Source organism: Molossus molossus, unplaced genomic scaffold (genome assembly GCF_014108415.1).
Source record: "Molossus molossus isolate mMolMol1 unplaced genomic scaffold, mMolMol1.p scaffold_m16_p_3, whole genome shotgun sequence".
Taxonomy (NCBI): Eukaryota; Metazoa; Chordata; class Mammalia; order Chiroptera; family Molossidae; genus Molossus; species Molossus molossus.
Genome location: NW_023425366.1, coordinates 53,203,582 through 53,221,017, shown reverse-complemented (window position 1 = coordinate 53,221,017; position 17,436 = coordinate 53,203,582). Strand labels below are relative to the sequence as shown.

The window sequence follows — 17,436 nt, the reverse complement described above, 5'->3', positions numbered from 1 at the left end:
GTTCAGATAGAGTGGGAGGGAGAGAGAGAGAGAGAAACATCGACGTGAAAGGTACACATCGAGTGGCTGCCACCTACACGACCCAACCAGAGCCAATGACAAACTGAGACCAAGGTACATGTCCTTAAGCGGGAACCAAACCCAGGTCTCTCTGGATCGTGGGCCAACACTCTAACCGCTGAGCCAAACCGGCCAGGGCTGGCTTTTTATTTTTTCTTTCTCTCTTTCTTTTAAATCAAGAGTACTCTCAAAGAGGCTAAGATTCACTTCACAGTGATATTTCTAATTGCTTCGGTTTCTTAATAAAGTAAATTATTTGCTTCAAGTAAGGTGCCTTTGAAAGCATCAGATTTGGGTTTAAAATGTCAATTACGTCTTCATTTTGGTACTCTGTAGGTGGTATAACGTAAATCTAGACTCTGGGCTCTGGAGTCAAGCTGTCCCAACTCCATACTTATTTCCTGAGTAATACTGGACAAGTTACTCATGTTCTCTATGCTTTAGTTTCCCTGTCTATAAAACTAGATGATACAGTACCTGCTTCATAGTGTGGTTATGATTTAATAATATAATGTATATAAAAGTGATTAGCACTGTGCCCTGCACAAAGTAAATCCTCAATAAATGTTATTTATCATTATAATTATCATTACAGTATAACAGCATTCGTCAACTCCAAAATCAGTAATAGGTTGACACTTCTTGAAACAACTTAATTTAAACAGCTTCTATTATATGAAATTTTGAGGCATTACTGAGCCAGTACTAGATCTTACTTGATCCAGGTAATGAAACTTGGGTCCTCTTTGAATACAGTTAACAGATTAGCCAACTAAACAGGATTAGGAAAAACTATAGCCAACTATATCATTTCTAAGAACCTCAGAAAGTTATATATTTCTCAGACAAAACAGACCTATTTTAAACCAATTTGCATTGGTAAAGCAGTTACTTATTCAGTTAAAATTAATCCTCTTCCCCATTCAATCTCTATTTACTAAATTCCTTATTGAATTTTCTTCCAATTCCAATCTCCACCATCAAAATACGTTTTTCTCTAAGCCAAAGAATGTAATACCTAACATGCTAGGCCAATTTCTGCCCACTAAAATATAAATATTATATATATTTGCATATATTAGATGATTATATTAAGTGAAATGGATTGGTTAGCATGTACATACACAGAATCAAAACCTTTAATGTTAACAATATATAATACTTGCTGACACTAGGGATTCAGCAAAAGGTATTAGATCAACAACAAAATCTCAAAAATAAACTAAAAATAAGGGTCAAAAATGTATTATCCATAAGGAATCACTTTTCACATTCCACAGCAACTTTACATATGTGAAGAATGCACCTAAAAGATTTTGAGGAAAAATACCTCAGATATTCCGAGGGGGGAAAAAAGGCTCTCAAATCATACAGTAAAAACACATAAATTTCCTCTGTCAAGAATGCACTCTACAAATTATCCATTAACTCAGAGGTTGTGCAGGTGAGAAGCTGTGACAGCTACCTCTCCTACTGACACAATATTAAATGGGACTGAAATAACTGGAATGAAAATGAAACAGAGTAATTGGGAATTCTGTGTACACACAGCAAACTATTAACAGCTTGACATTTTATTTTAGTATTCCATGAGTTGTAATTACACTCAAAGAAATGTGAGCATCACAATCTAAAATGAACGTCCTAATGACCTGGTCAATGAAACATCCTATATTAATTAGGTACTTTAAATAATAGTATTCGTCCCCACTTGAAAGTGAAATATAAATTGTGCTCAAAGCTATTAAGAAAAATCAGTTTCTAATATTACAATATTTTATGCATCCTTTAAAAATAGTCATAATGCTTTAACAGAATTTTTAATGACTTTCATTTGCATATAAATATATGTATAATTTTTTCAAAGCAAACACTGCCCAGAGAAGATTTTTCAAGGAAAAAAGGAATTACTGAAAAATTCTACCTATGTGACAAAGAAGTCCTTTCCTCAAAAGAATGACAGTTCTCAATATATAGGTTTTCCTCAGCTAAGAACTTAGATTATCACATACAGTACAATTTTGAAGTACCCAAATATATATTTACTCTGAAAATTAAAAGATCTACAGGAAAAGACCAATTAAAGATACTATCCTTAATGTATGAATTCCCAAAAAAAGGTGGATTTTGACAATAAAATAAAAACTTTGGCCCTGGCCAGTGTGGCTCAGTTGGTTGTAGCATTGTCCAGTACACAGAAAGTTCTCAGGTTCAATTCCAGATCAGGGCACCATAACCAGGTTGTGGGTTCAATTACTGGTTGGGGTGCATATGGGAGGCAACTAATGGATGTTTCTCTCTCTCCCTCTCTCTCTAAAATCAATTTTTCAAAAAATTAATATATATATTATATTACACACACACACATATATAAAAACTTCGCTGAACAAATATATAATTTATTCTGTACTCACACATCCATAAGTAATACATAATCTTTACTGTCTTCTGGAATTCTACAGGAATGTCTACAGAAAAATCCTGATAGAAACAAGGTCCCACAGGAAAACTGCCAGGAAGAGGGGGCCAGTTATTTTTTCTGCCTGCAAAATTAAAAAAAAAAAAAAGTTATTTATATTAGGACAAAAACACGCTATTCTTATTTTTGGTTTCAGAATAAAAACATTATTTATTGTTTTAATAGGTGTTCTACAAATATAACACTGTAATGTCTACATTCTTGGAGAACTTTGAAAGCCAACCTTTATATCTTGTAAAATTTTCCCACAGTCACTTTAGAAAGCATTAGATAGTAAAATAATTTTCCACTGTCTTATAACATTTAGCAGGAACCATTTCTGTCCAGTTGAAATAGAAAAGAAAAAAGAACATAGGGACACATATCCTGTGACACCACCCTGAAAACAAATTTATTTCAAAGTCCCAAGAGTCTGGCTCTCACGTGCAGGTCATGCAGTTTTTAAATCTCTACAATTTCTTCCTCGGATTCTTAAATCGTTACATATAATTCCTAACTCATATGGAGAGGGAAGACCTAGCTTTTGAATCTTTGCTTTTCTACCATTAACTCCACGAAAAAAATACAAGATTAATCAAGACCAAAGTATCAAAATCAGAAATCCCAAAGTCTCAAAAAAAAATAATACCCAAAACACACATAAGAAAATTACAAAACTATGAGAAAACATGAAACAGTCATGAGAAATAAGCTAAAGAATTACAGCACCTTCAAAAACCTAGAGAAAAAACAAATTCAAACTGTAAGGGGAAAAAATATGTCTATATAAAGAATTTAGATTGGCCCTAGCAGGTTTGGCTCAGCGATTAGAGCATTGGCCCAATCGAACCAGAGTCACAGGTTCAATTCTAGTCAAGGGTACATACCTCGGTTGTGGTTTGAACCCCAGCCCTGGTCAGGGTCGTGTGGGAGGCAACCAGATGATGTGTCTCTCTCACATAGATGTTTCTCTCTTTCTCTCCATCTTCCTCCCCCACTCCCTCCCATATCTGAAGATAAATGGAAAATTATCCTTGGGTGAGGATTTTAAAAAGATTATTAGATTGAAAATAGGGAAATATAAAAATAAAATTAAATCAAGAAGTCAAACATTAAAAATAGACAGTAAAAATAACATCTAAAAGCCATTTTTTCATTTTAGACATTTTAATCTCACAATTTTTTTTTTTTTTATCCTCACCCGAGGACATTTTTCCATTTTTTGTTCAGGTAGAGTGGGAGGGAGAGAGAGGAACAGAGAGAGAGAGAGAGAGAAAGAGAGAGAGAAACATTGATGTGAAGGGACACATCGAGTGGTTGCCACCCGCACAACCGACCAGGGCCGGGGACAAACTGCAACTGAGGTACGTGCCCTTAGCGGGAACCGAACCTGGGTCTCTCAGGACCACAGGCCGATGCGCTAACCGCTGAGCCAAACCGGCCAGGGTCTCACAATTTTTTAAAATTAGATTTTACATACATTTTTTAGACCAGGAAAAGTTTCATAGCAGAAAAAAAGCATGACCTATTTCATGACATGTTTCTCCCCAACATGTCTCTAACTGTTTATTATTCTTTTCAAATTTCATGTAGTTCATATATTTCCCATACAAGTCTCATACTACTTGAGAAGCAAGGTTCTGAAACCTGACGTGCCTAGCCACTTACTGTCTGGGAAACTTTGGGCAACTTATTTAACCACCTAAAGACTTTGTTTCTACATCTGAAAAATGAGAACAACAACTATACCACCCTTCACAGAATTGTACTGAGGATTAGACATATAACATACTACAACTTTGCCCTTGCCAGTGTGCTAAGTGGTTAGAGCATCAGCCAGCACCCCGAAGGGTCTCGAGTTCAAGTCCCAGTCAAGGGCACGTACCTAGGTTGCAGGTTTGATCCCCAGTCCCAGTTGGGGTGTGTGTGGGAGGCAACCAATCAATGTGTCTCTCTCACATCAATGTGTCTCTCTCACATCTTCCACTCTTTCTAAAAATCAATGGAAAAAATATCGAGTGAAGATTAACAAAAAAAAAACAAAAACACCCTTACTAAAATATATCTCACAGAAATTTCAGAACCATTAATCTCAATTACACCTTTAGTTTCTCCTTTTAGAGATGCTGTCTTTGATACTGCAAATAAGAAACTGGCCCAGGATAATTGTATCTTCAGGAAACAGATCATTTATTATTGTTGTCCTAGCTTTGTCATCCCATCACTATCGCAGATATACTAACTATGGCTTGTCTAGCTCTCTTATCCCTTTAGCTTTCCCTAAAATACTCTCCTAAAGTGGCCTTTGGTAGTCAGAGCCTGAATGGACTTCATAGCTAATAATCAATTGAGCATTTATTTATTTATTTATTTGGCATCATTAAAATACCCTAAGCTTCCTAGAATCACCACAGACATATTTCCTTAACATGATTTGACAGATATATTAGTGAGTACAGGGACAGATCACTTGAAACTAGGCTAACTAAACCAAAAACGTCAAATGCCGGGCACACTCCCATGTACACAAAGTTTCATTAGATGCAAAGACAGTCCAAGTGCACAATCAAACGTTCCTGGCCTTAGAATAAACCAAAATGATCATATTTTAATTCACTTTCTGTGTGATAAGGCTAACACTGTTCTGATCTATCAAAAGACTATGCAAGTCAGCCAAGATGAAAGAGCTACACAGTATTAAGTAGAAAATCTGTTGTCTGACCTCCTTGCTACAGTAGGAAAACAGGATAGAGTTTTACTCATGACCTAGAGCCAGTGCAGGCATAATTTAAAGTGTTTAAAAGTTATTTTTGTTTCAAACATCTTAGATACTACCATGTTGACTGAGGTTTTGCATTTCTCGTTCTCGACGATCTAATTCTGCAGCTTTTCTTTCTAGTTCTTCCTGGCGCTTAAGAAGTTCAGCTTGGGCCAAGGCATGTTCCTAAACAAAAAAATAGTAAGTGAATAGGTGTCAAAAGTATAAAATATCGAAACACTGATATGCTATCGCCTACTTCTCCCTCTACTTTGCTAGAAACCTAATTCAAATTCTCTTCCAAAATAAAGGAATCCATTGGAGTATTACAGTTTCAGAAAATATTATATAGATATTTGACCCATTTTGGTATTCTGGTCATGAAAACCTTCATGGGAATGTTGGGCACATTACAACAGAAAAAATTCTGAGACTAGTCAGAGTCCTAAAATAATTGGGAAAAACGAAATTTAAGGTGACCGCTGTGCCTAAATGAGTGAATAACAGAGACAAAGGGAAGAGTTGAGGAAAAGAGACAAATGGAGAAAAGCAACTGAATTGGCTCTTATGAATTGGGTTAAATGATACATAAGGTTCCCTATGCAAGAACTTATATCTTATATTTTGTAAAATAATGAGGGAAAAGAAGGATAGGCTCAGACATTCTGATTTATGACTCCATCTGCCTTTACATGACGGCAGGTATCCTAGTCATCTCCTTTTTTCTCATATTCCTACCACTGTCCCTTGCTTAGCCATTGTAAGTCTCTTCCGGTAACATTTATTATTCTGTCACTGTTACTATAATGGTACTGTGCATTAAAAAGTGATGCCAAAGACTTCCGGTCAAGATGGCGGCGTAGGTAAACGCGGTCTTGCCTCCTCCCACAACTACATCAAAATTACAATTAAACTATAGAACAACCATCATTCAGAACTGCCAGAAATCGAGCTGAATGGAAGTCCTATAACTACAAAATTACAGAAGAAGCCACATCAAGAGAGGTAGGAGGGCGGAGGTGCAGGCAGACTGGTCCCACACCCACGTGTGGCGGATAAAAATCAGGAGGATACCTCGGCTGGGAAGGTCCTATCTGAGGACTGAGGGGTCCCCGTCCCACACCAGGTGCCCCGCTTAGGGTTCGAGTGCCAGGAAGAGAATCCCCATAACTTCTGGCTGGAAAAACCAGCGGGAACTGAGGCTCAGGGAGGCTGAGGCTGCTGGAGCCCCAGGAAGTTCCTCTTAAAGGGCCCGCGCACAGATTTACTTGGACTTGCACCCTCCAGGCTCCAGCGTTGGGGAGGCAGCATGAAAGGAACCAGAGACATACAGTGAAGCAGACTTGTTTGGCATCAGGGCAAGAGCTGGAGGGGCAACTTTCTCATCGACAGATGTGCTGTTGGTGAGCCCTTCCCTGGGGCAGCAGACAGCCGCCATATCTGGGACTCCAGCAACCTGGCTCACACAGTTTGCCTCACCCTGGTGACTCCCTGAGGCCCTGCCCCACCCAATTTTCAGGCCCACCCAAGCTGTTTCCAAAGGCTTTACCATAGGATTGGCCTGTCTTGGATCCTGCTTCAGAGTTTCCTAAATTCTCTCAAACAAGTAGCACCTGGTCTCAGCGAGCCCCATACCTCTTGTTAAGTGGCCCCAGGTCTGGCACTAGAAGCAGCCAGCCTTGGTTCACAACTTGGCTTTTCCTGAGCTCCACCAAACCCAACACAAGAAGCAGCCATTGGCAGATCATTTTGTAGCTTATGCCTGGTGGCCCTGGATATAAAACAGGCAGAGGCTGACCTTGCCCCAGACCCAGCACACCCAGTGGACAGCTTCAGATCACATCAAAGCACCACCACCCAACCACCTCCACAAGTGACACTCAAGGAGTGAACTCAGTGGGTACCAGACCCTGCTGAAGTAAGTCTTACTCTGTGTGGTGGGCCCCTGCACAGCTGATCCTCCAAGGTAGTCAGAAGCCAGTGGTCAGTGGGCACAGCCAGTCCTTATAGTTTATTATTATTATTATTATTTTTTATCCTCACCCGAGGACATTTTTCGATATTTTGTTCAGATAGAATGAGTGGGAGAGAGAGAGAGAGAAACATCGACGTGAAAGCGACACATCGAGTGGTTGCCACCCACACGACCCAACCAGGGCTGGGGACAAACTGCAACCAAGGTACGTGCCCTTAGCGGGAACCGAACCTGGGTCTCTCCGGACCGCAGGCCGACGCTCTAACTGCTGAGCCAAACAGGCCAGGGCCAGTCCTTATAGTTGATCAGCCTGTGTAAATCCCTACACTGATGTGCCAATGACAATCAAGACTCGATTACAACAGAAGGGTATACAGTCCACACTAGGGGTGCACCTTGAGGGCCCAGCTTGGGTGATCAGGGAGTCTGTGCCACTGGATCCTACAGGACACCTACAACAATAGGCCACCCTACGAAGCCTAGGAAACATAGCAACTCTACCTAATACATAGAAACAATCACAGAGAAACAGCCAAAATAAGGAGACAAAGAAACATGTCCCAAATGAAAGAAAAGAACAAAACTTCAGGAAAAGAACTAAACAAAATGGAGATAAGCAATCCGTCAGATGCAGAGTTTCAAACACTGATTATAAGGATACTCAAGGAATTTAGTGAGAACTTCAAGGAACTTAGTGAGAACATCAACAACATAAAAAAGGACAAGTCAGAAATGAAAGATGCAGTAACTAAAATAAAGAAAAATTTACAGAGAATCAGTAGTAGAGTAGGTAAAGACAAGAAGCAAACCATAGATTTAGAATATAAGAAAGCAAAAATTACCCAATCAGAACAGCAAAAAGAAAATAGAAAAAAAAAAAAATATGAGGATAGTGTAAGGAGCCTCTGGGACAACTTCAAGCATCCCAACACTTGCATCATGGGTGTGCCAGAAAGAGAGGAAGAAAGAAATTGAAAACCTATTTGAAAAAAATGACAGAAAACTTCCCTAACTTGATGAAGAAAACAGACATACAAGTCCAGGAAGCACAGGGAGTCCCAAACAAGATGAACCCCAAGAGGTCCACACCAAGACACATCATCAAAATGCCAAAGGTTCAAGACAAAGAGAGAATCTTAAAAGCAGCAAGAGAAAAGCAGTTCATTACCTACAAAAGACCTCCCATAAGACTGTCAGCTGATTTCTCAAAAGAAACTTTGCAGGTCAGAAAGGAGTGGCAAAAAAATATTCAAGGTGATGAAAGCGATGACCTACAACCAAGAATACTTTATCCTGCAAAGCTATCATTTAGACTCAATGGACATATAAAGGGTTTCTCCTGCCCTGGCCGATTTTGCTCAGCGGTTGGAGTGCCGGACTGCAGACCAGAGAGTCCCAGATTTGGTTCCCGCTAGTGGCATGTACCAAAAAATTAAATAAAGGGTTTCCCAGACATGAAAAAACTAAAGGAGTTCATCACCACCAAACCAGTATTATATGAAATGTTGACGGGTCTTCTTGAAGAACAAAAATATGAACAATATAATGGCAATTAATACATATCTATCAACAACTGAATCTACAAACAAAATGAGGAAGCAGAACAGAAACAGACTCATAGACACAGAGAACTTTTTGCTGCTTGCCAGATGGGAGGGGTCTGGGGGGATGGTTGAAAAAGATGAAGGAATTAAAAAGAACAAATTGGTTGTTAGACTGATGAACCTCAAAGGGAAGGTTGGGGGAGGACAGGATGAGATAAACCTAAGGACTTCTATGCATATATGCATAACCAATGGACACAGCCAATAGTATGAGGAAGGCAGAAGGGGGGTCAATTAGGGAAAAAAGTGGGGGGCATCTGTAATACATTCAACAATAAAATTTTTTTAAAAAGTGATGCCAAAGGCAATAAAAATTTCACTATAGAAAGTGTACAACAAGGCTCTGGCTGGCTCGGCTCAGTGGTTAGAGCATCAGCCTGAGGACCAATGAGTCGTGGGTCACAGGTTCAATTCCAGTCAAGCGCGCGTGCCTGGGTTGCGGTTCATCCCTGGCCCTGATTGGGTAGTGTGGGAGGCAACCAGTCAGTGTGGCTCTATCACATCAATGTTTCTCTCTCTCTCCCTTCCTCCCTCCCTCCCTCCCTCCCTCCCTCCCACTCTGGCTGACAATAAGTAGAAAAATGTCCTCAGGTGAGAAATAAAAAAAAGTGTACACCAAGATAAGAGATGGATGAACTTAATAACTGCTAATCATGGAGCAAAACAAATGTTATAAGCTGAAAAAGACATATGAGTAATACAGAGTCAACAAGGTGGCTAACCTAGACTCAAAAGTGAGTTAAAAATTAAATAATAAGCCCAGCCAGTGTAATTCACTGGTTAAATGTCAACCCATGCGTGTACCATAAGGTTGCCGGTTCAATTCCCGGCCTGGGCACGTGCCCAGGTTGTGGGCCCAATCCCCAGTGGGGGGGCATGCAGGAGGCCGCCAATCGATGTTCTCTCCCACTGATGTTTCTCTCTCTCTCTCTCTCTCCTTTCCTCAATAAAGAAAAAATACTTTTTAAAAAAATTAAATTATAAGGAATGTCTCAAATAAAAAAATTATTTTGCTCTGGAAGCAAATGATACTGATATAATTTCCAATATGAATGTACACATGTAACATGAACTAACCTTTGCAATCTGTGTATAAGGTGGAGGTTCCTCTGTTGGTTTCATTATTGCTGGTTGTGTACTGGGTACATTCGGCATTTTCACATTGCCTGGTGGAGCCTAGGAAGATCAAGAAAAGGGCAAATTATATACCATAGAGATCCAACTTTAATTTCTTTCAATAGGCATAATACCAACAAAAAGCAAAATGCCAAGAATTGCCTCTCTTCCTCCCCTACCTCCTCATAGTCAAGAGTGCGACAAAGACCTGCTTAAGCTCTCCATCTCCATTTTCTCATTCATTTCTATACTCTTCAATCTGGGTACTACCTCTAACACTACACCATAAATACTTTCCTCCTCTAGAATACCACATATTAAAACAAGCAAACAAACAAACAAGAAACTTTTTAGGTATTTCTTTTTAGTAAAATACACACAGCACCCAACTAAAGGATTAACACCAAGGTTAACTACAAGATTAACTATCAACTCTTCCCTTTTAAGAAAGCTTTGTGCCCTCACAGGATAGCTCTTGACAGAACTCCATTAATACCCCTGAAAAGAGTTCAGGGGGAGACCTTAGATAGATGTAAAATAAACTGCACAGCCTCTACTTTGCTGATGCAGTATTTGAAAGCTGCAAGATCAAAAAGTAGGTAGGTATCTACAAACCTATCAAAGGGGAATTGGTTAAATTACTGTGTATACATGATTCAGTCATTAAAATATACACAATTTAGCCATTAAAAGGAATGTGCTAAAGCTATAGAAGAATGCCTTCTTAAATACTAAATGAAATAAAGCAAACTACAAGAACAGTATGCATAGGACCAATTTTTACTTTTATAAACACACATTTGTACACATTCAGAAAAATATCTGGAAGGTCTCAGCAAAATGATATCAGAGATTTACACCTTTTGCTTTATACATTTCTCTATTATTTGCCTCCCCTTCTTCAATATATTACCTTAAGGTTAAAGTACTTTTTAATTTTATTTTTTATTTATTGATTTTAGACAGAGAGATAGGGAGGAAGGGAGGGGGGGAGGAGAAGAGGAAGGGGGGGGGGAAGAGAAATTGATTTGTTGTTCCACTATTTATACATTCATTGGTTGCTTCTTGTATGTGCCTTGACCGGGGATCAAACTGCAACCATGGCGTACAGAGATGACACTCTAACCAACTGAACTACCCATCCAGGCAGGGCCTTAAAGTTCTTTTTTGAATGACCATAAGAAAAAAAAGGACAAGACCGAAGGAAAGAAAAGAGGGAAAAAAACATGAAGCAGCAGCTGCAAAACTATTTAAGCTGTAAGACACCACCAATATAGCAGGATTTTATCCTGACACAGCAAATAACAGCTTTGAAAAGAAAGCCAGGCACAACCAAAGAGAAAATGGAGTACAGCTGATAATCTTACATATATATGGAAAATCCAAGGGCTAAGAATAGGTCAAACAGTTTTGAAGAAAAAGAAAGAAGTCAGGCCTATGATATCAAGAACTATTTTAAGGATACTGTGATTAACAGTGTGGTACAAATGCCAAAGATTCAGAAATATACCAATGAACAGAAAGGACACAGAAACAAACCTACACAAATACAGAAATTTGATAGCCAACAGAGGAGACATTACAAAACACTAGAGAAATAACATATTAGTGGATAAATGATGCTAAGATAATTAATTACCCACATGGAACAAATAAGCTAGATCTACTTCACACCATATACTTCCGGTCAAGATGGCGGCGTAGGCAAACGCAGTATGGCGTCCTCCCACAACCACATCAAAGTTACAACTAAACTACAGAACAACCATCATTCAGAACCACCTGACATCGAACTAAATGGAAGTCCTACAACTATGGAATTAAAGCAGCAGCCACATCGAGACTGGTAGGAGGAGCGGAGGCGGACAGGCTGGTCGCACACCCAAGTGTGGTGGATAAAAATCCGGAGGACACCTCAGCTGGGAAGGTCCTCCCTGAGAACTGAGGGGTCCCTGTCCCACACCAAGTGCCCCGCTCAGGGCTGCAGTGCCAAGTAGAAAAGTCCCTATAACTTCTGGATGGAAAAACCAGCGGAAACTGAGGCTCAGGGAGGCTGAGGCGGCTAGAGCCCCCAGCAGCTCCTTAAAGGGCCCGCACACAAACTTATCGGACTCACTCCCTCTAAGCTTAAAGGGGAGGCACCTCGAGGAGCACCAGAGACATACAGGGAAGAACTGAGCTGTTTAGCATTGGAGTGAGGGCTGGAGAGGGGGCTTTCTCCAGGACAAACGTGCTCTCAAAGGCCTTTGTTCCTTTGGTAAGCCCTTCCCTGGGGCAGCAGACAGCCGCCATATCTGGGCTCCAGCAACCTGGCTCACACTGGTTGCCCCGCCCTGGTGATTCCCTGAGGCTCCGCCCTACCCAACTTTCAGGCCCACCCAAGCTGTTGCCAGTTGCTTAACCATAGGATTGGCCTGTCTTGGATCCTTCTTCAGGTTTTCCTAAGTTCTTTCAAACAAGCAGCATCTGGTCTCAGATAGCCCCATACCTCTTGTTAAGTAATACACAGAAAGAAACACAGAGAGGCAGCCAAAATGAGGAGTCAAAGAAACAGGTCCCAAATGAAAGAACAGAACAAAACCGCAGGAAAAGAACTAAGCAAAATGGAGATAAGCAACCTAACAGATGCTGAGTTCAACATACTGCTTATAAGGATGCTCAATGAACTTAGTGAGAACCTCAGTGAACTACGTGAGGGCCTCAAGAGCATAAAAAGGGACCGGTCAGAAATGAAGGAGGCACTAACTGAAATAAAGAATAATTTACACAGATTCAATAGTAGAGTAGGAAAAGCCAAGAAGCAAACCATTGATTTGGAATATAAGGAAGCAAAAAACACCCAATCAGAACAGCAAAAAGAAAAAGGAATCCAAAAAAATGAGTATAGTGTAAGGAGCCTCTGGGACAACCTCAAGTGTGCCAACATTCACATCTTGGGGGTGCCAGAAGGAGAAGAGAGAGAACAAGAAATAGAAAACCTATTTGAAACAATAATGGCAGAAAACTTCCCTAACTTGGTGAAGGAAACAGACACACATGTCCAGGAAGCATAGAGAATCCCAAATATGATGAACCCCAAGAGGCCCACACATCATCATCAAAATGCAAAAGGTTCAAGACAAAGAGAGAATCTTAAAAGCAGCAAGAGAAAGGCAGCTAGTTACCTACAAGGGAGTTCCCATAAGGCTGTCAGCTGATTTCTCAAAAGAAATTTTGCAGGCCAGAAGGGAGTGGCAAGAAATATTCAGAGTGATGAAAAGCAAGAACCTACAACCAAGATTACTCTATCCTGCAAAGCTGTCATTTAGAATCGATGGCCCTATAAAGAGTTTCCCAGACAAGAAAAAGTTAAAGGAGTTCATCACCACCTGTAATTATATAAAACGATGAAGGGTCTTTTTGAAGAAAAAGATGAAATATATGAACAAACAAAATGGCAACGAATACGTATCTATCAACAATGGAATCTACAAGTAAAATGAACAGGCAGAACAGAAACATTCTCATAGATACAGAGAATATTTTGTTGGTTGCCAGATGGGAGGGGGGTTGGGGGAATGGGAGAAAAAGGTGACGGGATTAAGAAGTATATATTGGTTGCTAGACTGACAAACCTCAATGGGAAGGGGGTGGGGGTGGGAAGAAATAAACCAAAGAGCTTATATGCATAACCAATGGACACAGACAACAGTGTGGGAAAAGGCAGGAGAGAGGTGGGGAAAGGAGTGGGGAGGAGGGGGTCAATGGGGGAAAATAAGGAACATCTGTAATACATTCAACAATAAAGATACAAAAAAAAAAATTTTAAAAACAAAATAAAATAAATTCCAGGTGAATTAATGGTCAAAAAGTGAAAAATCAAAACAAACACTTTTAGGGAAAAAAAATACAGGTGAGTATTTTTATGAACTCAGGGTACATAAGAGCTTCTTAAATTTAAGCTCTAGAAACCATCATTATTTTGTCTATGATATATCCCAAGTGCCTAAAATAGTACCTGGAACATAATAAATGCTCAGTAAATATTTAGTAAATTAAGATTAGAAAATGAACAAACCATAAAGTTATGAGTGATGAACTGAACTACACTGACATTTAGTAACATAAAGTGAAGTCAAATCACAGAGTGGGGGAAATTTGTTATAATGAATGTAACAAAATATTGCTAACCAGAACACATAAAGAACTGTTACAATCCATAAAAATACAAATACTAATATAAAAATGGGCAAAAGACCTGAACAGGGAATACAAAGAAAAGAAAATAAACAATAACAATATAAACTCTACCTCACTAGAAATCAAGAAGTGCAAGAACAGTGACATATCTTTTCACAACCAAGACAGAAAAATATAAAGCCTAAAATACCAAAATTTGGAATTATAGTACATTCACAATAATGGTGTATATAAAAATTAAAGCATATGACCAAGACAGCATTTCAAATCAGTGGGAACATAAAAGATAAATGGTGCTAGAACAATTATTTAAATGTTTGGGAGGGAAAATCATATCCTTGTATCTCGCCATATTTTGTTATTCTCCATCTTGTCCTCCAAATCCTCATCAAATTCCTTCTGGAGGTAGAATTCAATTCCATTTACACCAAGTTTCTTGCAAACCCTTTGCCTGAATTCAGACTTCTCCTCCGGGGTCATGGTATCAGTCTTAGCAATGACAGGAATGATGTTCACAACTTCGCTGAGTTGTTTCATGAACTCCAGATCGAGAGGTTGCAAGGAGTATCCTCTGGGGAAAATGATGCGGAGGCAGCAGTGGACATGAGTGTTAGGGATGCATTTCTTCCTAGCAATATTTCCCTCCTCCTACAGGAACTTCTAATACTGTTCACTGATGTACTTCTCAATAGGCTCCCAGCAGTTTTCATTGTTCATCTGGTCTCCAAAGCCAGGGGTGTTGATGATGGTCACCTTCATTTTGACACTGCCTTCCTCTATCACGTGCCCAATAGCCTTGATCTCCACTGTTTTGGGGAGCTCCTCCTCTCAGTTCCAGCTGGAGGCCTTGTGGCTCACTTGGGATTTGAAGAGTGTGTTGATCAGCATTGACTAGCCCAGTCCACTCTGACCGACGACCATAACGTTGAAGTTGAACCCATGGTCTTCTTATGCATCTGTTCAATGATGGTGTAGATACCAATGTAACCCAGCAGGTTGGAGTTGATGCTGATGGGTTTCATGGGTGCTACCAGCTTAGGCCTGGGATCAGGCACCAGATCTGACATGACTGCATCTGTCCTGGTTTCCAGGAGTCCTATAGACACGAGTCCTTTGTTTCCATTCCTCCTGGGAGATGAGAGGCTGAGCAGGGTGCAGGCTCCTCCTGGTCAGTGGCCTCAGCAGCCGGCCTCACCCCTCTTTGATCTCTGCCCACCCACCCACCATCCCTGCTCCCCTAAAAAACTTTTTTTTTATCCTCACCCGAGGACATTTTTCCATTTTTTATTCAGATAGAGTGGCAGGGAGAGAGAGGAAGAGAGAGAGAGAGAAACATCAACGTGAAAGGGACACATCGAGTGGCCGCCACCCACAACCCTACCAGGGCTGGGGACAAACTGCAGCTGAGGTACATGCCCTTATGGGAACCGAACCTGGGTCTCTGTGGACCACGGATCAACACTCTAACTGCTGAGCCAAACCAGCCAGGGCCTAAATAACTCTTAATGGGCAATTTATAAAAGTAATATACAAGGAAAATAAACATTAAAAATGTCAACCTTATTAGCAATCAAAGAAATGCAAATTTCAGCCAATCATTTTTGGGAAAAATTTGGTAAAATGGGTATTCTCACACACTGATAGTGGGAGCATATACTAGTTCATATAATAATCCTGTAATATAATTTGGTATTATGTGTAAGAGCCATAGAAGTATTTATACCCTATGACCCATAAACAGCTACTCTTAAAAAATATCTTAAAACATTAATCCAAGATATGCACAAATATGTGTATGCTAAGAATGCTCACTATAGTGTATTATTTATAAAAGCAAAAAATTAGAAATAATCAAACTAACAATAGGAAAATGTTTAGATAAATCTGTGAACATATTATGTAGCTATTAAAAGTTCTGAAAAATATTTAATAAAATGGGGAAAGCTTATACCAATAATATGTGAAAAAAGCAAGTTATAAAACAAACCTGTATATACCTGTAATCCCAATTTTTATTTTAAAATATAATAAAAATATTTCAAAAGGTTAATAGTAATTATTTCCGGATAGTAGGATTTAAAGCTTTTACTTGTATTTTATCTCCACTATAATCTGTTGTTACCCAAAGAATTATAAGTGACCTATTTCATCTCAATATCTCATATTAATAAGCAGAAACACTGAAACTAATCAGTCCTAACTTCTCCAACTAGAAAAGCAGGGTCCTAAAATCTCACTCTCTTGTTTAATACGCAGCAACAACAAAACAATGACCAAATAAAATGCCTGACAAAGTTAGTTGGACAACATACTTCAGAAAAAGCACAGAAAAAAGTACCCAAGAATTCACCAAGTTGAAAATTTACTATAAATTCTTCACTGTTTTGAGTAACAAATGAAGTATCAAGTACAATGAATTAATAGGTAAGGATGAAGTCTGGGTTAGAACTAGTAAATTGACAGATCTTTGGTCACAGTTGCTTGTGGTATGGCAATGACGAGAAATGTTGGAGAAGTACAAATCTCTAAGAGGGAACACTGATATTATTGGGATAGCTGTTATCCTAATAATTTTTTTCAAATTTGTAGACATTAGCTAGATCTCTGTTCAGCTCTGCAATCCTGTCTTCTCTTCAGCCACAATATACTTGATTAGCCACCTCAAGCCAAGTACAGCTGTTGCCATAATTATTAAAGACCTACTCTGATGATAGTCCCTAGTTCTTTTCCAACTGTTCACTTCTGCAAATATGAGTAAAAAGAAAAACGATAAAACAATCTACTCAAGACTTCCATTTCTGGCAACATAGCAGACCAAACATTTGTTAATGAACCCCCCATACATAATACCTAAAAATGCTAGATCAAATTTATTTAAATTATATTTTAAATACATAACTAAGCTGACAGGAAATCCTGGGATGGCAAAAAGTAGAAAAAACTGCAAATCCTAACAAAAAGCCTTGATGCCATGCCATTAAACACTGGAGTTTAATAAGCTGGAGAAAAACTTGGGAGCCCATGCAAGCTAAAATCAATGAGATCCCTCCATAAAGCCAGGTCTCCTTAAAAAGCAGCATTCTCAGTGAATAAGAAAAATATAAACTTCACATAAAGAAACAATAGGAATACTTGCTTGTCTTGTCCTTGACTCTGGATACAGGAAGGAAATTTAAAAAAGAAATCTTCCCTCAGAATCTCTAATCATAAACCTATCAAACTTGCAGACTTTTCACACTATCCATATAGACAAAATAATCCAAGCTAAAATTCCATTTCAAGTGAT

At 39.2% G+C, this 17,436-nt stretch overlaps 1 protein-coding gene and 1 pseudogene across 1 annotated transcript in view; both read right to left on the bottom strand.

Moving 5' to 3' along the window:
- SCAMP1 (secretory carrier membrane protein 1) overlaps nucleotides 1-17,436 on the bottom strand; it is a 102,355-nt gene that overhangs the window by 46,310 nt on the left and 38,609 nt on the right. Inside the window, exons 3-5 of the mRNA XM_036278784.1 lie at nucleotides 9,933-10,031; nucleotides 5,354-5,462; nucleotides 2,475-2,603 (exon numbers count right to left, since the gene is read on the bottom strand). Of these exons, the coding sequence (XP_036134677.1) occupies nucleotides 2,475-2,603; nucleotides 5,354-5,462; nucleotides 9,933-10,031 (337 nt within the window). The remainder of the gene's footprint in view (nucleotides 1-2,474; nucleotides 2,604-5,353; nucleotides 5,463-9,932; nucleotides 10,032-17,436) is intronic.
- Nucleotides 10,161-15,250, bottom strand: LOC118641485 (annotated as a pseudogene).